Source organism: Centruroides sculpturatus, unplaced genomic scaffold (assembly GCF_000671375.1).
Source record: "Centruroides sculpturatus isolate CEXI.00-Female unplaced genomic scaffold, Cexi_2.0 scaffold809, whole genome shotgun sequence".
NCBI lineage: Eukaryota > Metazoa > Arthropoda > Arachnida > Scorpiones > Buthidae > Centruroides > Centruroides sculpturatus.
This window is the reverse complement of record NW_019385083.1, coordinates 1-26711: the sequence shown is the minus strand read 5'-3', so window position 1 is coordinate 26711 and position 26711 is coordinate 1. Positions and strand designations below refer to the sequence as shown.

Genomic DNA, 26711 nt, shown 5'->3' with positions numbered 1-26711 from the left:
AATCTTAATAACAGTATAAAAAAAATTCTTATCTTTCATATATTTAATAAAATATGATATTAGATAGTTCATTAAGTTATGCATTAATGCATAACTTTTGTATAAAAAGAATTTAAACTTTTTTTTTTTTGTTGTTGTATTGTGAATTTTTCTTTTTTAAATTATTTTATATAAGAGGATAATATAAATAAGAGAATAATAAATTTTACTAAGAAATATTAATTATGGAATTAAGATCTGAAATGAAGATCCATAAAATTGTTGAAAAATAAATACCCTATAAATTTCAGTGGCATTACTTTTTACCATTTGTAAAACTTTTCAAATAGTAGGACACTTCTTAAAACAGTTGAAAATAATCTAAATGGTTAATATTGTTTAACGTTTAAAAATGTTTCTTTTATAACAATTTTACAAACTGTCTTTGTTAAATCTTAATTGAAAATTATACAATATGAAATTCAATTAATTTGCATAATATTAATTTTTTAGTTCATTAATTTTAAAAATATCAAAAATTGGAATGAAATTATTTTATATACATTAATTCTCAGAAAATAAGACAAATTTCATGAAAAAATAATAAATAATTTTTTGGATATTTGTAAATACATATCTGTTCACTTTAAGAAGAATCTTCTAGGAGGTCCTCTCTATTTTAACTGCATAAAATGTTTTCCAAGCCTTTGCTTGCTCATCATTAGATAACAAAAGTTCCATCAAAAAAATATAAAATTGATAAAGTTCTATTCCTCATCACAACAAAGCTTTTAGAACTCTTAACAAAAGCAATGCTTGAACAGATGTTCTTTTGTCTGAATGAGTTTTATAGTATCTGATGAGCTAGCAAAGGCTTGAAAAACATTTTACACAGTTATAATAAAGAAATAAATGACTAGAAATTTTTCTTAAAATGATTTAAAAGAGATGGAGTCAGAAATTAGTATAGATATATACAATTATGTAATGTTTGATTTAATGAGATGCTCTGTGATAAATTGCCAGCCACAGAGATCTAAATTTGAATCCAATCTAGACTAAATTTATCATAGACTGTGATCTAGACTATTTAATCTAGATTGTGATGACATTTTCCATCTCTTATTCATGCAGGATTATCCTACCATAAATAATCAAATCTGTTCATAGTAAGTGAAATTGTAGTAGCCATATACTTTAATAATTTGTCTATTTTAATAATTTACTAAAATGCANTTTTTAGTTCATTAATTTTAAAAATATCAAAAATTGGAATGAAATTATTTTATATACATTAATTCTCAGAAAATAAGACAAATTTCATGAAAAAATAATAAATAATTTTTTGGATATTTGTAAATACATATCTGTTCACTTTAAGAAGAATCTTCTAGGAGGTCCTCTCTATTTTAACTGCATAAAATGTTTTCCAAGCCTTTGCTTGCTCATCATTAGATAACAAAAGTTCCATCAAAAAAATATCATAAAATTGATAAAGTTCTATTCCTCATCACAACAAAGCTTTTAGAACTCTTAACAAAAGCAATGCTTGAACAGATGTTCTTTTGTCTGAATGAGTTTTATAGTATCTGATGAGCTAGCAAAGGCTTGAAAAACATTTTACACAGTTATAATAAAGAAATAAATGACTAGAAATTTTTCTTAAAATGATTTAAAAGAGATGGAGTCAGAAATTAGTATAGATATATACAATTATGTAATGTTTGATTTAATGAGATGCTCTGTGATAAATTGCCAGCCACAGAGATCTAAATTTGAATCCAATCTAGACTAAATTTATCATAGACTGTGATCTAGACTATTTAATCTAGATTGTGATGACATTTTCCATCTCTTATTCATGCAGGATTATCCTACCATAAATAATCAAATCTGTTCATAGTAAGTGAAATTGTAGTAGCCATATACTTTAATAATTTGTCTATTTTAATAATTTACTAAAATGCAATCATTACAGATCATATTTATAAATTATTACTAATATTTAAATCATTTAAAAATTAAATTTTAATTTATTATAAACAGAACAAAGTTATGAATATATAACATTAAACTTTCTTCTACAATCGAAAATACTAATTACTATTCAGTTTACCATCAGTCTGAAAATCAGTCTGATTTTGAACTGAGTTAGAAACTTGAAAGTTAAATTTTATAAACAAATAATAATGGTTAGATTATAAAGGAATGTTTAAATATTTATCATCATCAATAAGCATTATAATATAATTAATAGATAACTAAAATTATAGAACAAAAATCTAATCATTAAAAATAGACTATAGCAATCATGCATTTCTTTTATTTTTAATGAATTATTTTAAATATAAAAATCTTGATAAAATGATATATCTCATACTATTTCAAAGTATAACTTACCAATATTTCAACATGAATAGTCCAATCTCCAAGCACAGGTTTATCAGATAATAAGAGATTAAAGGAAAGAATTCCTAACAATATAAACAAATTACATAAATAAATAAAAAATGAAAAAAACAAATATAAATAAATAATTTCCCCAACCTTTAGAAGTAAATATCCTATTCCATTGTTTAATTCTGTTTTCATTTGCATCCTTTAAAAAAAAGAAAAAAGTATATATAAATACTTCTAATGTTTCTTTTCCATCTAAAATAACTCATTAAATTATTCATTATTTTGATGAATATTGTAATAATATATTCAAAAGTTGTACATTTGGACATATATCATTAAATATTGAAGCATAGCAGTAATCTTTATCAAGAAAATGATTATAGTGATTGATTTTTCTTTAAGTGAGTGAGAGAGGAAGAAAAAGTTATCCAAAGCCTTTCTCTCAGAAGTTGATTTACTTTTTACTGTTACTTGATTACAAGAGAAATCACTCAAAACATACAAGAAAAGAGATTTTTAAATATAAGAATTGTCATTTAAGATACACTTACTGTAATATATATATCAATTGCTCCAGTAACAGATGGTAACAAATATAAATTGACAACAATTATACGAAATTGAACTGGAAAAAATAATAAAAAAATAAAATAAACACATATGTTACACTTAAAATTTTATTCTAAGAAATTACAATTAATTTTTTTCTTAATATTAAAATATCTTATTTACTATTTCAAATTTATTTCTTTAGAACAGACTGATCTATCATTTTTTTCTTAGTTTTTAATAAAATAATTATTTCCTCCTTAAGCATCTTCATTTTCTAATGGAATTTGAAGCTTCCATGCACCAAACTAATAAAAGTTTGTAATTTATTCACAATTAAATAAAATTTAATTGTTAAAGTTTATAAACAAAATTTAATGGCTATAATAGGCCCATGCAGAGAATTTTTAAAAGAGTGGGATTTAAAAAAAAAAAACAAAACACTAGTTTTCTGTAACCTAATTTATTAATTTTTACAACATAGATATAGATATAATATAATATAATACAATACAATACAATACAAAATAAATATAAATTATATACAATAATTTATTTTGTTTAATTCTTTCCAAATGAGGAGTTTAACTTCTATATGCATGGCCTTAGCCTGTAAGAATCTTTGATTTAAAATTTTTAGGAAAAAAGTTAGCTAAATTGATTAAATTTGATATTTAATTTAGTGGATATATTTAAAGTAAAATTTAATTAAAATTTGATAATGTAAATATTAAACTGTTCTTATTATAAACAGATTTACAGTACTTACAATAAAAATTTCTCAAATTTAAAACAAACAGTTATTTTTAATAATTACAAGTATTTTATTAAACTGCCATCTTTAAAATAAGAGTAATTTAATACTTCTAATAAAAGCATCCAAATACCATTAATAAGGAATTACATAATCAAAAAGTAAGATTTATATCTTAATATAGGAGTGCATGCAACATATCAGGGAAATTCATAGGCTTTTAATTTAGAATTTTTTAAAACCTCATTTCTTGTCTTCAAGCTGAAATTCTTGATATCCTATTATCATCTACCAAGTATTTTTGTTCTTGTTAAAACACATTTATGCTTAATAGTGCACTAAACGAATCCTTTTAGTACCCACAAGGCACTAAGAGGATCTTTATTTTAGTGCCAAGAATAAAAAACAAACAACTAATCATGTCCATTGTGGGTTCAGTCAAGTTCACAATGTGTGCAGCCAGGTTTTCTAACAAAAACTTAGTTGAAATAAGTAAGTAAAAAAAGTATGATTGATTCAACAAATAAAAAAAATATTTTATTGAATTATCAATTATTAAACTAGTTTAATTACAATTATTTACCTATTTTCCAGAATAGCTACTGCCTACCTAATGCTGAATATCTGTCAAATTTTGTCACAGCGCTACCTCACAATGTCCCAATTTCTGGTTTTGAACTTGTGGCAACCCTATTCATGATGCATACAGTAGTTGACAGATTGATTTTTTTTTGTATTTGTTTTAGTGTGTATAAAATAGCTTTATCTAAGGATAAATTCAACCTGAATAATCTGAAAGATACAGAAATAGTTAGAAATATTGTTTTGTACAACATAGAATTGCACAAAGAAAACTTGGACTTCTAACTCTGCTTTTGATTCAAATACTTCTAAATAAAAAAAAGACATCTTGTTATACATGATTTAACAATCAGGAATACTTTCCTTGTGTTACATTTTATATCAATTGTTTAAAAATATCCTAGAGTAACAGAAATAAAATCCCCTGGAAATAAAACCTAAAATGCCAAAGATATTGACAGATACATTATGTGCACTCACATTACACTTCCTATTGTGTACACTGTTGGATTAATCTGCGATTCAAATTAAAAACAAACAAAAAATTCTTTAAAATTTACAAAAACAATTTTAATACATACCTAATTGTCCTGGTTTATAAATTGCTTTATCTGTTTGAATAAAAACAGAATAACTTTTGGGTTCATAAATTAATGTTGTTTGATTCTGAAATGTTAATCCACCATCACCAGAAACTGTCAAACTATAATTGCCAGAGCTCCATTCTCCAACCTAAAAGATAAGTTTAATATAAAATCTTTATACATTCAAATAAATTCTTTATAGTGTGTACTTGTTATAATATAAAATATATATTTTAAAGAATCAATTCACTACATTGAAAATGCTATGTGAATGATATGCACATACTTAAATACAATTAATATAATGCTTGCTAATTATTAACTTTAAAAATAAAAGTTTAAATAATTTAACAGATTTTATTGCACTTTACATGAATATTTTAATATTGTACTTAATCTTATTTAGGTACACTTTCTGCATATAAAATTTATGATGAAAAAGCATTTCTGTAATACTATCTTTAAAAATCATCTAATTTATTTTTTTCTATTAAGCTTTTAAATTTAATATATTACCATCAAAATGGAAATAATCTAGCTGATAATATGGATAATTATTTTAAATATTTTGATATTTTCAGCTAAGAGACACACAGACCAACTTTCTCATTCAAATTAAAAAAATTGACATTAATAATGTTATTTCAGTATCTAGATTGTAACGTTATCAAATAATTTCAAATTAGAATTATGCTAATTAATTTAATAATTAAAGATTTTAACTAGCTGTAGAAACATGCCATTTCTTAGTTATGTTAACAATTTAGAAACTAATGTAACAAAATGGCAATAATTCACTATGGTCATATGATCTAAAATTAGTATGTGTCTAGAGCAGGAACAGACAATCTTTTTAAGTGTGCGCGCCAAAATCTATGATGAAAAATTTTCTCATTTGCCAACTGAAATTCTTGGGAGCATATCATTACTTGAACTAGTAGCTAGACAATGCTACAGGAAAGCTAGATTTAGTGTAAAAGCCACTAAATTAGCAACCCTTCTTGTAAGAAAATGAAATAAGATGCTTATTTCATTTTCTTATTACTGAAACAGTTTATAGAGTTTGTGTCTTTATTGCATTTTTTTTAAAGTATTGCTCTATTCAATAAAATTGTATTCTATTAAATTAAATTAAAATATACAACTCAGCAAAGATGTTGAATATTTATTTAAGGTGAGGCCTGGTTTGCATGCTGGAAAGTCATTTGACATACATTTGACATATTTGGCACACATGCCAAGGGTTGCCTACTCCTGATCTACAGGAACTTTAACTTTACGTGTCTAGATATGTAACTGGCAATATGTTCTTTAATTTAGGTAAGATATGCAAGTTCATTTCTGCTCTAAATCAAAGTTCTTTCAAGAAAAATACACTTAAAATGATTCTTCTGTAATGGAATATTTTCAAATCACATGTGTTAACATATATACAGAACAGAAATCATATGTTTTGATATCTAAATCAAATTTCAAATTTATATATTATTGGGTTGTTTGAAAAGTAATTTTGTTTTTTACCACCAGAGGTATTAGTTGTATTTTTACCTGCCAATTTTATTCTAAATTGTATTGTCATTATATATTTTGACAGCTGGCAGTTCAAGGCTTATTTGTAAAAAATTTTGTTTAATTCTTTGCAATTGTTTTTTTTTTTGGTGTCCCATCAAATATAAAAAATCAAAAGCAGCACTTTCGGCACGTTTTGCTTTCTTATTACCGAAAAGGTAAGAATGCTGTTCAAGCAAGAAAAAACTGTGACGTGTATGGAAAGCTAGATATATGGGTTCCACATGTTCTTAAAGAAAGAGATTTGCTCTGTTGCATTGACATTTGTGATTTGCTTCTGAAACATCGAGAAAATGATCCATTTTTGAAGCAAATCATAACTGGCAACAAAAAATGGATTGTTTATAACACTGTTTAACTCAAGCAATCATGAAGTAGATGAGCATGCTCAAAGCACTTCGAAAGCCAATAGTCATAAAAAAAAAGTGATGTTCTCTGTTTGGTAGGATTTTAAGGGAATTGTTTTTTTGAGCTTCTATCAGACAACTCCAAATTGATTTGGAAGTGTACTGCCATTAACTGGTCAAATTGAGTGATACTATCAAATAGAAAAGTGTAGTGTTTCATCATGATAATGTCAGACCTCACACAAATTTGGTAACTCATCAGATGATGTTACAGCTTGGATAGGATGTACTACCACACTATATTCGCCAGATCTGGCACCCTCAAAATATTACTTGTTCCAGACATCACAAAATTTTTAAAATGGTAAAACATTTACTTCAAATGAGGATGTCAAAAATCACTTGGATCAGTTTTTTTGAAAGCAAAGATCAGTTTTTAAGAACGTGGAATCATGCTACTACGAGAAAGATGGCAAAAAGGTATTGGACCAAAATGGTCAATATATAATTTAATAAAATATTTATATATTATAAGAAAATTACTTTTTCTTTCCATGAGAAAAAACAAATCAAAATTTACTTTCCGAACAACCAATATATTAATCATTATAACGAATTAATGTAATCAGTAGATAAATATCTATAGTCCAAATATGTATATTAATTAGCTTAGCCAAGAGATTGTTAGAAAAATGTTTCATATGCTTAATAAATTACTACTAATGATGGCTATTGTAATTAACTAATTACAAATATGGATTCCTTTACACTTATCAAGTAAGATAATTATTCAAACTTTCAGATAACAGGTGTTTAACAAGTTTGGTCAAACTGATCTGATAGCATGCTCCACAAAAGCGAATCAAATATTAATTTTGCTTAAAATAAATTTTATAAATTCTTGGAATCAAGTAGTTATTCAGAAAAATTTTTTACTATAGCTTGCAGTGACCATAAACGAAAATGTTCAGTTCCCTTTTGTGCATGCATGTGGACTTGCACAATGACTGAATCAAATGGAACACAAAAGTCCTAACATAAGCACTTGACTACTATAGTGGAGCATGCTAAAAATAAGAAATTTTGCTATATAGAATTCTTCCTGATTATACAAAATTTAGAAAGAAACTAAAATTAAGAAATCAAAGCAAATCATGGAAATGCCTATTGGTGAAAAATGTTAACAATAGATGTTTGTCAATCAACTATATATGTCTATTTACTAATATGTGAAGTTTATCTAAAGAATTTTATCTGTTCACTTACAATATCTCTTAGTTACTAGTTGCTAATCAACAATCGGATAGTAGGAAAATGTTAAAGTTTAACATTTTTCTTGAAATAACAAAATATTTGAATAGGTAAACAAAAAACATTCTTAATTAAAAATAAAAAGCATTTTCCTTTGGTTTAACATCCACTAAGAAAATTTTTATAACAATTCCATTTTTATTTCGAATGAAACTTCAAAAATGTGGCATTATTATTCTACACATTCTGTAGATCAATAGTTAAAAAACATGTTCCAATGGAGCTTAAATTAAGATATTTTTAAATTATAGAATTAGACTGTGAATAAATTTTTACTTAGCAAACATTAAGAAATAAATATTTCTTTATAAATTTTAAGAACATATTCTGGTATTTTTTCCATTTTCATAAGGCATTTCTAAATTTAATTCCACATCTATTTTTGCTATTACATCTATGTATGCTTTTTCTTAGTAGTTTTTAACAATCATTTCTTTATTTTAAGTACTTATTAATATTTTATTGTAAATTTAGAATTTGTAAATGCATGTTAGTATAAAAATTTTATATAAATAATTATATTATTCTAATAAAATAACTTACTGGAATATAAAATAATCAAAACACCTTAGTAATTCCAGCAACGAAGTATTTAATAAAATAAAAACGTTTTCGACTATATTTAATAGTCTTCTTCAGTTAAGCCTCTTTAAAACGAAAACGAACATAAAATAGAGGCTTAATAGAGACTTAACTGAAGAAGACTATTAAATATAGTCGAAAACGTTTTTATTTTATTAAATACTTCGTTGCTGGAATTACTAAGGTGTTTTGATTATTTTAAGTTCCAGTAAGTTATTTTATTAGAATAATATAATTATTTATATAAAATTTTTATACTAACATGCATTTACAAATTCTAAATTTACAATAAAATATTAATAAGTACTTAAAATAAAGAAATGATTGTTAAAAACTACTAAGAAAAAGCATACATAGATGTAATAGCAAAAATAGATGTGGAATTAAATTTAGAAATGCCTTATGAAAATGGAAAAAATACCAGAATATGTTCTTAAAATTTATAAAGAAATATTTATTTCTTAATGTTTGCTAAGTAAAAATTTATTCACAGTCTAATTCTATAATTTAAAAATATCTTAATTTAAGCTCCATTGGAACATGTTTTTTAACTATTGATCTACAGAATGTGTAGAATAATAATGCCACATTTTTGAAGTTTCATNAATCCTACAATTTTTTGTTTATAACGTAGTTTATACGGATTATTTTCAAAAAAATATACGTATTTTGGAAATGTTGAGTCGAATTAGTCTAGAATCGATTAATTTTATGAAAGAAAACCTTTCAAACAGCCGTAGTCCGTAAACTATGATTCCTACAAAATTGATTCATAAAGAACGGAACGTATCTACCGTCTTATATGGGGATCTACTGTACTTCGTTGCTGGAATTACTAAGGTGTTTTGATTATATTATTCTAGATGTATGATAACTGCATCAGTGATTTATTTAATTCAATAAATTCAACATTAAAAAAACTTCACTTTTTGCAAATTCTAGAAGTTAATATCAAATACAATCTTAATAAAAAATTTTAAATATTTAAGGAAATATTTATAATCATCAAAAGCCTACGACTGAGTTAGCATTTTGGTTGAAATATTTTTCTTATACAAGGCTTTTATAAATGTATTAATACCACACACTTTTGTGTGTGTGTGTAGACATCCAAGAAAACTTGATATATTTTTTTTCAAATTTAAATAGGGTGTATCCTTTCATTAAAAATTCTCCTGAAAGAGTTGGATCATCTCCAACAATTAAAAATTAATTATTAAAAATGGCCTAATGTTTTCAGTGTTTCAACAAAATCATCTAAATTGCTCTCAATAATTAGTATTTAATTCAATAATACTTTAATTAAACACTTATAATCTGATAAAATTTAAAACTAGATTAATCAAAAGATTATTATTAGAAACTGTTGTAATGACAATTATTAGTTTGAACAATTTAAAACTAAGAATTGCAATTATTTGTCTTTATACTTAACAAAAAAATTTTGTCAACCTTTTCAGATTTTAATTCAGCATATCAGCATTATAAAGGAAAAATATCACAAAATACAATATATAAGAATTTTTATTATTATTATTACATTAAAAATATAGGAATATTTTAAAAGAAAATTATACTTGAAATATTTAAAATACTAATTTTTATTCTCTTTATTTAAATATTATTATTAATTCAATGCTAATAATAATATTATTATTAAGTAGTAGATGAAATTGTAAAATTTAACAATGTCTTATCTTTTTTACATTTTAAAATAGTTACTCCATTGAATATGTAAAAATTCTTTGATTAAAAAAAACTTTTAGAAGGGATAAATTTTAACATTAAAACTGGTCTTTTAGACACTACTTTTGAATTATTTGTATCATAAGCTATGTTTGCTTTTTTAAATAGTTTTAAATAATAATTTCTTTGTTTTATTTTAACATACATTAACAAAATAATCATTTCTGAATGTGTTAACTCGTGTTAAAATAATTTTATATAAATAAATACATATTATTATGAATACACAATAATAATGTTAAGTCTTTAAGATCTAAAAAAAACTCAGTGCATTAATTATTTAAATAAAATTCTTTATCTTAAAAATTTTAAACAGTAATTTATCATCAAATTTGAAAATTGGCATATTTTCTGTTATAAATTTTACAATGACTAAGACAAAACCTTTCTCNTTTGGAAATGTTGAGTCGAATTAGTCTAGAATCGATTAATTTTATGAAAGAAAACCTTTCAAACAGCCGTAGTCCGTAAACTATGATTCCTACAAAATTGATTCATAAAGAACGGAACGTATCTACCGTCTTATATGGGGATCTACTGTACTTCGTTGCTGGAATTACTAAGGTGTTTTGATTATATTATTCTAGATGTATGATAACTGCATCAGTGATTTATTTAATTCAATAAATTCAACATTAAAAAAACTTCACTTTTTGCAAATTCTAGAAGTTAATATCAAATACAATCTTAATAAAAAATTTTAAATATTTAAGGAAATATTTATAATCATCAAAAGCCTACGACTGAGTTAGCATTTTGGTTGAAATATTTTTCTTATACAAGGCTTTTATAAATGTATTAATACCACACACATTTGTGTGTGTGTGTGTAGACATCCAAGAAAACTTGATATATTTTTTTTCAAATTTAAATAGGGTGTATCCTTTCATTAAAAATTCTCCTGAAAGAGTTGGATCATCTCCAACAATTAAAAATTAATTATTAAAAATGGCCTAATGTTTTCAGTGTTTCAACAAAATCATCTAAATTGCTCTCAATAATTAGTATTTAATTCAATAATACTTTAATTAAACACTTATAATCTGATAAAATTTAAAACTAGATTAATCAAAAGATTATTATTAGAAACTGTTGTAATGACAATTATTAGTTTGAACAATTTAAAACTAAGAATTGCAATTATTTGTCTTTATACTTAACAAAAAAATTTTGTCAACCTTTTCAGATTTTAATTCAGCATATCAGCATTATAAAGGAAAAATATCACAAAATACAATATATAAGAATTTTTATTATTATTATTACATTAAAAATATAGGAATATTTTAAAAGAAAATTATACTTGAAATATTTAAAATACTAATTTTTATTCTCTTTATTTAAATATTATTATTAATTCAATGCTAATAATAATATTATTATTAAGTAGTAGATGAAATTGTAAAATTTAACAATGTCTTATCTTTTTTACATTTTAAAATAGTTACTCCATTGAATATGTAAAAATTCTTTGATTAAAAAAAACTTTTAGAAGGGATAAATTTTAACATTAAAACTGGTCTTTTAGACACTACTTTTGAATTATTTGTATCATAAGCTATGTTTGCTTTTTTAAATAGTTTTAAATAATAATTTCTTTGTTTTATTTTAACATACATTAACAAAATAATCATTTCTGAATGTGTTAACTCGTGTTAAAATAATTTTATATAAATAAATACATATTATTATGAATACACAATAATAATGTTAAGTCTTTAAGATCTAAAAAAAACTCAGTGCATTAATTATTTAAATAAAATTCTTTATCTTAAAAATTTTAAACAGTAATTTATCATCAAATTTGAAAATTGGCATATTTTCTGTTATAAATTTTACAATGACTAAGACAAAACCTTTCTCACTTTGTTTCTAGCCATTTACACACTGAGTACAAATGTTTTTGGCCTTCTTAATAGGCCTTCTTCAGGTACACTGTGGTCTGTTAAATCATCAGTTGGTAGATATTCAAACAATGTCACTGTTTACATAAGTTTTGTCTTACCAGTGACATCATCGTTGTTGATAAGGTTTAGAAGATACTGAGGGCATTAAATTTTCTTTTGATAAAATATAAGGTGTGCGGACAGTTCTTGATGGGATAATTGCTAAATCTGGGGAAAATAAAATTGGAAAATACACGTGCTAAGTAAAGAAGATGCACTAGAGACTGACAGGCTTGCCTACCTAGATAGGGGTTACTGGGAGTGACGTCATAGTTGATAACGGAGTATAGACAATGTTGACGCCGTTAATTAACCTATGATGCAATAAGAAAAGGCGTGCGAACGACCATAGATGGGAAAGGTGCTACACTTGGAAAGCAGAATTGGAAAATAAACACGGCAAGTAAAAAAACGCACTAATGGTTGCAAGACTTTCAGTGAAGGTGGGTTGGTCTATATAGTTTAAGGGGTTGTCTTAGTCATTTTAAATAGTTCTAGCTCCAAATGTATAGAAGTATAAATTTTACCTTCTAAAGCTAGAATATATTATAAAAATCTTTATCAATGCTAATTTTGAATTGGTTTTATTTTTAAAATCAAAAGCATGATGTGCAAATTTAAGACAGAAAATTATATTTAGAAATTATTCAACCACGTCAGATGATATATAGGCTATAAATATAATAAAATAGAATTTTGACACAGTAATTAAGACAGAATCATCTCTGCTTTTTAGTTACGAAACAAAAATTATTTCCATATAATACATAAATAAGGTCAATTTAATCCTTAACAAGTGTAAGGTATTGTAGGAGTCGATATCAAATAATTCCGCTGATACAGATTAAATAAATAACTATAGACAACGTTGATAAATGTACTTAAGTGGTTTTGGATGTTTTCATAATAAGCAGACTCACTTGACCTCAAGCTACTATATCTTGCTATTTGAAATCCAAGAGAAACGCAATATAAACAAATTTTGATAAAAATAAATATTTAAAACTAATTTCTGATTTTTATATTTACAGGCGATTTTTGTAATTAAATAATTTGCGTAATTGGACTCTGTTGGAAGGAGCATTTTTCTTTATTCTTCTCTCGTTAAGAGCGCGACTAAAGATCAAAATCTAATAAGTGTATTTGATTAAATCTTGAAAAATCTTCAGAAATCAATTTTAGAATTTTAAATTAAGTTTTTCCTTTATTTTTACTAGAAATTATCAAGGCAAATAATTAGCTTTAGATGCTATTTACTTATTTACGTACAGTACTATGTAAAAAGTTAAAATACTAATTATAAACATAAGTAATGTTAAAGTTTTAAAAATTTGAATTCTAATGATGTGTTTGAATGATAAATTATTAAGGAAATATTTTAATGAAAAAATTATACCGAAAACCTCGTTTATAATTGAAGAAAAGACCACGATATTTCATGTAATGAATTATTGATGTTTCAATTTTTCATGTGTAAGATCATGAAAAATAAATAGGTCTCACGATCATTTTTCTTTAAACAACTTTATTTGGAGCGTTTTAGGGAATTTCACTATTCTTAGAAACTCAAATCCTCTAGAAAGGATAGGAAGTGAGTAGATTTGTTAAAATTGTAGGACCAGATAACACTTGTTAAATAATATTTTAATAAATCTGAATGTCAAAAGTGCAATTTTTTCTAAAATATAAAATAATAAAATATCTCAGTTTTGTAAATGAGGTACATTTCACTTAAGATACATATTGCATTTGAAAATGACTCAATAAATTCAATTGTTTTAGAATTAATTAAAAATTATTTGCTGTTGTCATTTTACTAATGACTAACAGTAATGTTAGCAAAATGTAATTTCAACAGAACCTTCAAATTAAGCAATAATCCAAAAGTTCAAATATTTTGTTTTCATAAAATTCTTAGCTTAATCAGCACAAATATCAAATAAATAATCTTTGGAAGAACAAATAAGGCTATGATAAAATGATAAAGAGAAGTTTCGTGAAGTTTATTACAAGAAAAAAATATTATCATCCATATTATAAAAGGTGAATATCATCATAATCATTCTTTGTTTACAGCAGATATTTTAATTTTTACAAGAGAAAAGCATAAATTTATCAAATTATAATTTTTTATATTTTAAAATATTTTGTTTTATATTGCGATGGACAAACTTATCATCAAATCTTAGTAACAGAATTAAGAAACTAATTTTATTTAATAAAAATATATNATTACTGGTACTGTACACAAATTTAAAATAAATAATTTAAAACAAGAAATATGAAGTATGCATATAAATTTAACAACTAAAATCATTTACAGTCATCAATAATATCTACAATTTAACAACAAATGAATAATCATCTAACTTAATTTATGAAAAAATAATAGTTGCTATATATATATAATGCAGACAAAGCTAGAACTTTAAATCAAATCTATGTAATCTACCAGTTACACTACCCTAAGTTAGCATAACTCATGACACATCTGCACATTAAACAGAATCTGCTGAACTTGTATATATTGTACTGTATATATACCAAGTTAATTTAGAAAATTCTGAGGTAAAGATCATTATTAATAATAAAAGACAGCTGTATAACTACTTATCTTCAGTTCATTTTTCACTAATTTATTAACTTAATCATTCTTATTATAGTCTGAAAATTACACAGTTAAACAGTTGTACATTTGGATACTTGATAAATATAGCAATGTTTAAAATGAAATATTAATAACAGATTGCTTTAATACTTGATAATGAAACTGACTTGTAAACAGTACTCATATACAAAAAATAACTTAAATTTAAAAAATCTTATCCAAACAACAAAAATTTGCAATAATTTACTTATTTTACTCAAAATTTGCTTTCTCAAATATTATCTTTTAATTATTTTCATCAAAAAAAAAATTATACTAAACTTGGTTTATAATAAATGTAACTTACTATAAATAGTACAGTATATGCAAATGTAATTTTTTTTAAAGATTTTGGTTATTTAAGTTGCATTTACATGAACTATTAATTTTAATAATAATATATCATCTAATTGTTAATATATTTTTAATTAATAATTTAAATTAAGATTAATAATAATTTCAATTTTTCTTGATCAACATTTTTGTTTTATTTTAACTACTGTTTTGTATTACTATCTGAATTGCCTAATTATAATTAGAATCTTCTCTCAAATTCATTTATAATAATATGCTTTTAAATATTTAAACTGAAATTTATGAAGAACTACTGTATTTGAAATCAACAGAATTTTTCTTTACAGTTTAGATTACATTTTCATCACTTAAAATGCTTTCAACAAACTACAAAACAGATAATTATTTTGTTTGGTTTTTTTCCTCCACTCCCAAAGAATGTCGAAAATATACAGTATCTTACAATTTCACACTGCATTTTACTGTCTATGAGAAGTATTTATACTTATATTAAAAGAATATTGAATGCAGCAGAAACAAAACTTTTCAATTTTTTTAAATATTTAATTTTAAAAATTAAATTATCTTTGAGCAATAAAATTTATTATAAATCTTATGATAAAGATATTTTTAAATGCATAAGTTAATCAGTTCAATAAGCATGTATATAAAAGTTATTACTCGGATTTAAAACTGCAACTTTGCTGATACTATTGTAATTTCCATTATCTGCAGGTCCTTCTATAGAAATAGTCATGTGTACAGGAGAAGGAACATTGTGGACTGTTGCACTGATGTGATAATCAAGATTTGGACGAAGTTTTTTCGGTGCAACTACAGAGTATGTAGCCATATTATCTTCTAATCTTTCACTGTAAATAAAAAAAATTATTAAACAACTTTTTTACACACGTTAAAAGACAAAAAAAACTATACTTACATTTGTGCAAAAGATATCATTAAAAGTTGTGATAAAACAAACAGTAGAGTAACACCAGACTCCATTTTAATCTGAAATTGTTTTAATTTGAATATGATTAATTTAATAATCTACATTATTCAAAAATAAACTATAACTATATATTCCCAAATGAATTTGCATAAAATATGCAACTTATCACAAGGAAAAAACTAGTTAACCTATAAAATTATTCCATTTTAAGTACAGGTATATTAGGGTGTAACAGAAGAAGCGGCATTACGTAAGTTATACTCAGGGTTATTAGTGGGCTAGACCTGTTATTAGAATCAAGATAGGACTGTAAAAAATGCGCTTTCAACCAGGAAATTGTTATTTTCGATATATAAAACAATCAAAACTCATTAAAAATTTCAATGACAACAATAACTATTATCGATGGCAATTGCATGGTAGACTTTTCCTCCATGCGATTGTCATTTTCATCATCAGCATTCCAACTTACGATTTCTTTCTAGCTTGTGCGCGATATGTAGGAAAAATTAACATAGCTCACGAACAAATACAATATAAATGAAATTTTTTTACGGAAATTTATTTTTCCCGTTCTTTGTCAAAGTGAACGTCATTCGAATATAATTAGGTTATTATGTGCACAGGTGCACCTCATTACATCATCTTCGTACACACTGGATTTTCCATTGTGTATACAGTATACAGTACAAGGTTACATTATGAAACAGAAAATGATGTTTTGTCTATCGAAAAACTAATTTTTTATCGATTTATACACTAAATATAGCTTCGATTATGTGTAATATCTAATAGTCTAAACATAACTATGATCCGGTTACATCGTATCCGGATATGCATAGACATAAAGACATTGAATTACATTGCGAAATCTTAATTTACTATAGACTTTTGTTAAGCGTAGTCAAGCAGAATGATTCACAAAGTGGAAGAACATGTTTACTTAGATCTTCAGTAGGCGTGTAGACGGTTTGGCGGGAGTTTTCTTTCACCTATTTTAAAAATACGCCCGCTAATTCCCAGAAATAATCGTCTAAATTCTAATAAAAATATTAAATTATAACCAATTTTTATTACTGTTAATTATCGTATTTTAAGATATTAACGGTTAGATTTTTATTAATAAAAATTTTTAATTCAAGTTCAAGGCCACGGCTTAAAAATATTTTCACAGTTACACAAATATGTTAAAGCTGATTGGTTAGAGAATATTGAAAGATTTTTCAAGTGTTTTAAAAATAAGCAAGGTTTAAATTCTTTAAATTTTTCGACAGATGTTAGCTCAAATTTCTACTTGTCTACGTGCCTGAAACGATTTTTAAGACAGACACACATTTTTCCAGGAAAGGGGAAAAATGTTAAAGAAAATAAAAACTTTCAATAATAAAATAAGTTTCGAGTGTCGAATAATCATTGTTCGGTACGAAATTGCAAATTAAGTATGACACTTCACGACAGTCCATAAACCTACTTCCATTTAAACAGAAATTAAACAGGGGATTTCTCAACTTTTTTCTTTAAAAATAATTGCAAAGTAAAGCGAAATATTTTGCAACTGTTATGTAATTATTAACTTTTTTATCATTATTAAAAACTTATATTCAAATTTGAGAAAAAATATATATAGAAAGATAATGAATGACTAGAGCCACAATGTCAAAGAATATCCTACAAAGTATAATAAACAAAAATCAAGTATGGACCGGTGACTATTAGATATTCCTTATAAGGAAATAAATCACGTGGATATTGTTTATTATCCGGTTTGAGGTCAAATGTTGCTACCAAACATTAAACAGACGCTTGTTTTAGAAACGACAAAAATAAAATTAAGATAAGGATAAGAGATCGATATTAATCATTTCTTAATCCACTCGACTTATTCGAATGATGTAAAATATTTCCCCCTTCTATTGAATATTTTTCTTGAAGAAAATAAACATTTGCAACCTTCTCGAAATGTATAGGTGTGGAAAATGTTTTAAACAGCCGTCTCTTTTCAAATATAGGATGCAATGAACAAATTCTGTGACGTCGGAAGGCATTCCAATTGACGTCATGTACAAATTCTTCAGTGACGTCATCTGGAACTCCTAATATAACGCGGAGGAAAAAAAAGTCGTGTTTATTTTGTCATCATTAAAAAAAGCAATACTTAAAATTCATTATTAAAACGGATAAGCAGTTGAACTTTCTCTAGACGTGACGATTATCTTCAAATATTTAAATTTAGCGAAGAATTTATCAATGCAAATCATTTTTTTTTTATTTTTAAAATCAAAAGCATGATGTGCAAATATAAGACAGAAAATTATATTTAGAAATTATTCAACCACGTCAGATGATATATAGGCTATAAATATAATAAAATAGAATTTTGAAACAGTAATTAAGACAGAATCATCTCTGCTTTTTAGTTACGAAACAAAAATTATTTCCATATAATACATAAATAAGGTCAATTTAATCCTTAACAAGTGTAAGGTATTGTAGGAGTCGATATCAAATAATTCCGCTGATACAGATTAAATAAATAACTATAGACAACGTTGATAAATGTACTTAAGTGGTTTTGGATGTTTTCATAATAAGCAGACTCACTTGACCTCAAGCTACTATATCTTGCTATTTGAAATCCAAGAGAAACGCAATATAAACAAATTTTGATAAAAATAAATATTTAAAACTAATTTCTGATTTTTATATTTACAGGCAATTTTTGTAATTAAATAATTTGCGTAATTGGACTCTGTTGGAAGGAGCATTTTTCTTTATTCTTCTCTCGTTAAGAGCGCGACTAAAGATCAAAATCTAATAAGTGTATTTGATTAAATCTTGAAAAATCTTCAGAAATCAATTTTAGAATTTTAAATTAAGTTTTTCCTTTATTTTTACTAGAAATTATCAAGGCAAATAATTAGCTTTAGATGCTATTTACTTATTTACGTACAGTACTATGTAAAAAGTTAAAATACTAATTATAAACATAAGTAATGTTAAAGTTTTAAAAATTTGAATTCTAATGATGTGTTTGAATGATAAATTATTAAGGAAATATTTTAATGAAAAAATTATACCGAAAACCTCGTTTATAATTGAAGAAAAGACCACGATATTTCATGTAATGAATTATTGATGTTTCAATTTTTCATGTGTAAGATCATGAAAAATAAATAGGTCTCACGATCATTTTTCTTTAAACAACTTTATTTGGAGCGTTTTAGGGAATTTCACTATTCTTAGAAACTCAAATCCTCTAGAAAGGATAGGAAGTGAGTAGATTTGTTAAAATTGTAGGACCAGATAACACTTGTTAAATAATATTTTAATAAATCTGAATGTCAAAAGTGCAATTTTTTCTAAAATATAAAATAATAAAATATCTCAGTTTTGTAAATGAGGTACATTTCACTTAAGATACATATTGCATTTGAAAATGACTCAATAAATTCAATTGTTTTAGAATTAATTAAAAATTATTTGCTGTTGTCATTTTACTAATGACTAACAGTAATGTTAGCAAAATGTAATTTCAACAGAACCTTCAAATTAAGCAATAATCCAAAAGTTCAAATATTTTGTTTTCATAAAATTCTTAGCTTAATCAGCACAAATATCAAATAAATAATCTTTGGAAGAACAAATAAGGCTATGATAAAATGATAAAGAGAAGTTTCGTGAAGTTTATTACAAGAAAAAAATATTATCATCCATATTATAAAAGGTGAATATCATCATAATCATTCTTTGTTTACAGCAGATATTTTAATTTTTACAAGAGAAAAGCATAAATTTATCAAATTATAATTTTTTATATTTTAAAATATTTTGTTTTATATTGCGATGGACAAACTTATCATCAAATCTTAGTAACAGAATTAAGAAACTAATTTTATTTAATAAAAATATATATTTTTTAAAATTTATAACAAAGAAAAATAAAAAAGTAACTGATTTGGCAACCTAGTTTTACTTTTTTCGTCCCAGAATAAGTTTAAATTTCCGTTCAGGCAAAATGTTTTTGAATTGGTAATTTTTAATGGAAATTTTAATTTAAGGTGTGCCTATAACTATAAAATGTAATTATCATGCTTAATTGCACTAATAAAATTACCTAACAAGAGAGTTCCATATATTTTAATAAATTTAAATATTTTTCTGCACTAATAAATCACGAAAACAACAACAACAAAAAGAAATGCATTTTAAATTACAAGTTAAAATAGCCAGAGATGAATTAAAATTTAAAAAAAAATTGAAAGAATTAGGAAAAATATTCAAATAGTGTGTCAAATTTATCTTCTTGAAATTTTTAAAGGGTATTTACACTTCATAAGTAGGAAAAAAAATCGTCGAGTTAAATTTTCAAATAAATAGCTAAAGCAATAAATTACACCGATTACTTAATTTAGGAACTTATAATGTAGAGCATCGCGGGTTAAATTGTTCTCTTAACCTTTCAGCTTGTCGAAATATCTCTAGTGGTCCAAATTTCGCAATCTCTGCATTAACACATTGAGGCCGGCAATTAAAAAAGGATATTGTATCCTGATATAGTCAGGTTAGAGGTTTTCAAACTATCGGTCGCGACCCGGCGGGGGCCGCCAACAACACTATTTACGGCTATGTTAGCATCGAGAAGAGGCTCGAGGCAGGTCTCGAGTAGAAAAATACCGGAAAAACACTTTTAGAAAGCACCGAATTAGTTTAGACAATTCCATTAAATTTTCATTTCGTCCAATTTTCGAGACTAAGAACGCCGAAATAGTTTATGTTTCGCCAATTCAATAAAAATGCAATTTGTATTTTCAATATAATTCAAGCAGAACTATAAATTGAAAACCATCGGCAACTAAATTTTTCTTTCGGATATTTTATCGACATTTCCGTTAGCAGAGACAATAAAAATTACTCAGGTTTTCCCTCGGGAGGAAAAGAAAAAATAAATAAATAAAAAATAAAAGCTATCTTGTGGAATAATGGATCTAGATAAAGAAACTGTTTACCAGTCAATCACCTTTAAAATTCTTAAAAACTCCACACACACTCGAGAAATTAAATTATAAAAAAAAGTTTATAATTTATTGAAAAATTTATTAAATAACTTTCCTTCAGATTACAGCTTCCTGATTTCGTTATTATTAGCATACTGTTAGGTTTTGACGTAACGAAAACAAATGAAATGTTACAAATACAATTACAAAATTCCAAACTATTAAATTTAGATTTACATAAAATAAAAGTTAACCATAAACCCCATCTATTTAAATGTCTCGGTTTGGTAATTTTAACAAATTTACATCGACCAGGATGCATTTACGTCACTGATACGACGCCTGAATACATATCAGAATGTACAAATACATCGCTATTTTTAAACACGTGACGCAAAACTATTCAATCTTATTAATAAAGGGAACAGTACGAAAAAATTTTTGAGAATGCTTTTATACATAAATTCATTATTTTTTATATTCGTTTCTAATGCATTTTTAAGTAGGCTACTTTCGTGATTATTTCCTTGTTGTTGCATGCATGAAATAAGTTACGTGCAAGTAAAATTTAACATATTTTGTATTAGAAAACCATAATAACTATTATAAAATTTATTTTAAATTTATACCTATAAATGTGTGTATTTTATACTTACGTATGCGGTATTATTCCTATCAATGATAAACTGTTATCGGCCCAACAGTTTCCTCCGTCTATTTCTCAATGGCATGCAAAGACTATGAATGAATTATTTTCTAAGAAACATCTAAGAAAAATCCCCAAAATTCGCATATTTTTAGGAAAATGGCGAATTTTAGGGATTTTTAGATGTTTAATAGTCTGGAACCAGTTCCGCCAAGACGGCACATTGCTCTATATTTATAACTAGACTAGCTGATATCGCTCAAGTTTTATTATTGTAGATAAAAGTTGAATATTTTAAATTTACGTAAAGTGGAAGCTTATTTCAATTTCTTTAAAAATTCTTCGCATTACAATATTTTAATGCCCGATTAATGACGATAAAATTGACGAAATAATTTCGTCGTATTAAACTTCTGCAACGGAATTTACGATCATTTAAAGTGTAATACATAAACGAATGTAGAAACTTGTGTACTATCCGATCTATCGAATCATTTTTGAGTTCTCGAGGAAATTTGATGGATGGAGATAGTCGAATGAAAACAGGCTACTTTCGCTATAAAAAGATGTAATGTACCTGTATTGAACTTCGATAGAAATAGAATTTAAAAAAAAAAAGTCGGTAAGTTTCTTATAAATTCACATCGATTTTCAGTGTCGGACATTGTAACAAGTTACCTACGTTATTTTAACACGATAACGCCAAAAAATTATAGAACTAATGTGAATCTAAGGAAACATTTTAAAGCGATAAAAAGAAATAAATTATTTCTGGAGGCATTTTAATACTCCGACAAATACTTTGTCTGGATTTATATTTAGAATTCGCTCTCCAAAATTTTGCAGGCTAATGATGCGTTTGAAAAATGTACCGCGATTGATAAATTTAATTCCGAAATTTGTCTTTCGAAGAATAACTTGAAGTGTTTAAATATCGCCAGATGTTTTAATATTTAATTAATTTTTTCTTGTTTTTTTTGCATACATTTTTGAAACTAATTTTGAATGTCTATTTACCTAAGTGTTCCAAGTACCGCGTAGGAGTGCCCCGCAATTCGGTACGACAAATTTCTTAGTAAGAAAAATGGGTCAGGCTATTGTACTAGACACGTAAGGATAGTACGTTTGGGTAAAAATCTATGATAAAAGAGAAGTGCCAATTTTAAATGTATAGTGATTCAGATCGAAAATATAGGATCTGATTCGGGCGTCCTCGAGTTATCCTCGGTTATTGAATGATAAATTGTCCGTAGGCGAACGTGACTCATTCATAACCTAAAGTAATCTCTGTTTTAGAATCGATATGAACATTTTTGGATAAAAAATAATGGAAATATTTTTCTAGGTGACAACAGATCAACAAGTTTCAGCTCCGCAAAGTGTAATAAATTAGGAATTTTAAATTCCGTTTCATAATGAATTTCAATGCTTCTATTTATAGCTCATTAAAAGTAATGTCAAGGAAATGATGACTAGAAAATTTCCGTGATGTCATTTAAAGTATAAATCGTTGTAAAAATTAATCACTTTTAAAAGCGATTACATTGTGACGTTAGTAACACATTAGAACTGTTTATAATTAAAATTATTAAGAGAAGGAGTTTGTGTATAGTTAGTAAAATCCTAATAATCAGATTCAAATATAATTGATTAAAATCAATTTATAATTAACTATTTAATTCTGTTTTGATTTTTTTTTCTATTATTAAAATCTAAAAAAAAAATTATTTTGCTTAAATCAATACTGGTAACAATTCTAAGTATTTTTAAAGATAAAATACAGAAATTTAATAAATTAAGCTAATTAAAAGTACATCTTAAAAATTTTATATGAGAATTAAAGTTTAATGCTAAACAAGATCTAAGAGTAGAGTTTCTATTTTTATTTCTAGATAATTTGATCAGTATTTATATTTAAAATAAGTTAAACCAGACGGGCAAAAATTCAAATTATATTAAAATAGGTTAGAGCCACCTTGACATCAACTGAGATTTATTATTTAGTACTTTTGTACTCAGCATCTAAGCAGAACCACTCGAGATACCTTGACACGAAATGAGTTAATCCATGCTTTACTTTAGTGTTAAAAATTATAATTATTACAATTCTAGTTTTAAAAGACATTTTTTTGTCATTTCTTATAACAAAAAAATATTCGAGACTTTTACTTGTTTTTAATACAATATCAAGGTTTCGAGTCAATGTACTTGTCTTGACAGGTGTCATTGCACTTGACATACGAAATCACCAAACAATAACGGGCATATCGAACAATGAACGGCATAGAAAATAACTGACCCTTCGCTACGCAATCTTCACGGAAGTTAACATTAGTATATTATTGATGGAAAAAATTAGCAGTGAAATTTTATGCATGTAGATTTTCGTGACTGGAACCAATAGACAGATCGACTATTTCGGGGTTGACGTCTACGTCAGTTGACCCGACTGATCTCGATGCGGAAGTATTACCGTTTTGGCGTTACCGAACGACACGTTAACGGATGCGTTAACGCAGACAACTAAAGAAACGTTGCGTATTACAACGTTAATCTCCAGATGATCTTAACTACGCGTAACTTGTTGGAGTGGGGAATATTTATTTAATAAAAAAATCGGCTAGTTCGATATATTTTTTTTGTTGTTTTATTCGGAAGAACACGAAACAAACGAAGATGCGGTTCACCGATTTCCCATTACCTGGCTCTTGTTAGGCAATTTAGATAATTGGATAAACGGAAATGTTCCAAATGCGGCACAAAGCATGAAAATATGGATAAATGAGAGTAAACAAATCACTTCTAAATAATTTATTTACTTAACGTTCGGAAAATTATTTTTAATCTTTCTCGTTGCCAGATTAGGTAAATGGCGGAGAAACGTATTTAAAAAAAAAAAAAATTTAAGATTCTACCTCAACTAGTTTTCAAGGTCAACTCTATACTTTCCTCTTAACTTATAAGAATCAATCCCTCTTATTATTATTTTTTTACTATTAATTTTAACAGTTTAAAGAATTGTTTACGGTTTTAAAAAACATATTAAAGTTTAAACTATGGTTTAAATATTTTTTGAAGTCTTTAAATAGATACGGAAGTAGTTTTTGGCGTTGTCAAAAGCAAAATAAGGTAACAGAAAAGCAAAGAAAAACCCTCCATATCAACATAACATCGCATTAAAGTATTTTTATTTATATAAAAATACCTGTATACACTTTCCGGTTTTAAAAAATCCTTGTTAATCTAATTTAAAAAAAAGCGTCTTTGACAGACAGCTTTTGTATAATTGTTATCGATTAATTTATATACAATTGTTTAGATTAAAGTTATTCGTAAAAAATAATGCGTATTAGAGTCCGGAGAATAGAGAAAAGGAACGAATTACCTGTATTATTGCGATATATTCAGGAAATCCGTTGTTTTAATCACACCTCTTTGACAAGCGAGTTTTGAATAAACGTGATTTCTACCTCTTCTACACACACTTCGTTACATGGCCCTTTACCTATGCTAGCGCCACCTAATGGAAGGAATGATTTCGGTGTGGCGCCATCTGTCTGACACTAAAACCTATGCGTAATTGTCGAGACACGTGATTTAAGCGCCACCATCTGTGCATTGTTACCTTAACAGTATCATTTTACTGTACTTAATAACAATAAAATTATTCAAAGCGCTTGTCAATTAAAAATACGTTTAAATACCGTAAATGTTTTTTTCCGTTTTAATCAATGAAAATTTAATGATTATTTTTATATATTTTAATAATTAAAATAATCAATTATAAAGTAATCTTCGTAGAAACGTCTTCTTTCTTTCGGAGTATGCCGCTAACTTCGAAAATAAAATATATTACTTCCTCAATAAATAATGACAAGTTTTTTAAAAAATTGGAATTTAAAAATTTATTTTTATAAAATGTAGCTGGGCTTCGTTTTATCGAAGTCGCTAACGAACTGTCAAGCGTGGATACAATCGAGATGTTATTTATTACGAGCAGTAAACCTTAACGAAGTTTTTCAGAAGAGTAAAAATAGGATGCAAATTTAAGTTTTTCATGCTGTTATTCAATTATTTATAATTACTTTAGATTTCTTATCATTATTACTACAATTTTTTATTTATTTAAAAGAACAAAATGTATAATTATATTTCATAATTGTTTTGTAAATTAATTATCTAAAATACGAACTTTGTGTTACGCATAACGTTTCACTACTTGCTATTTAATTGAAATTGTGTTTTATTGCTTAAATTACTAATTTAGTACCCGAAATAGGTCGCTAAGTGAATCTGATTCATAAAACATAAGAGTTTGGTCGTCTGGGATTTAAAAAAAAAAACTGTTTAGAAAAAATTGTTTATTGTCTTACATTTAATTATATTCCTGGACCGTAACGCAAATCAATTAACGAACACACACACACAAAATCATAATTAAAAAGAAAATTTAATTTTTATTATCTTCTTGTAATAATTTAACTCGTTAAAATATTTTTTCAAATGTTAACAAAAGCATAAAATTAGAACACAAATTAAATTTCCATTTTACTAAATGCTTCAAACATTTGGAATAGACTATATAAATGATCAATTCAAATTATAAATAATTTATAATAATAAAAAAAACATTAACTGGAATGATATAAATTACTTCGAAACACTTATGATTGCACTCAAATTTTTTAATTAAACATCAATGTTTATTGTTTAAAGCTCTTGTAAGCGTGGTAAGCATCGTAGATATGTATCAAGCAACTGGCAATTCCGAAAACCTGAAAGAATAAAGATATTTAAATCATAATTTAATAATAAAAATATATGATCAT

General features: G+C 25.6%; 1 protein-coding gene across 1 annotated transcript in view; it reads right to left on the bottom strand.

Moving 5' to 3' along the window:
- Window positions 1–25421, bottom strand: part of LOC111634406 (CD109 antigen-like) — a 63710-nt gene extending 38289 nt beyond the window's left edge. The window contains 7 exon segments of the mRNA XM_023379168.1: window positions 2380–2453; window positions 2527–2578; window positions 2931–3004; window positions 4846–5007; window positions 15954–16162; window positions 16231–16301; window positions 25268–25421. Coding sequence (XP_023234936.1) covers window positions 2380–2453; window positions 2527–2578; window positions 2931–3004; window positions 4846–5007; window positions 15954–16162; window positions 16231–16295 — 636 coding nt within the window. The 5' untranslated portion in view covers window positions 16296–16301; window positions 25268–25421.
- Between the last annotated feature and the right edge of the window lie 1290 nt (window positions 25422–26711).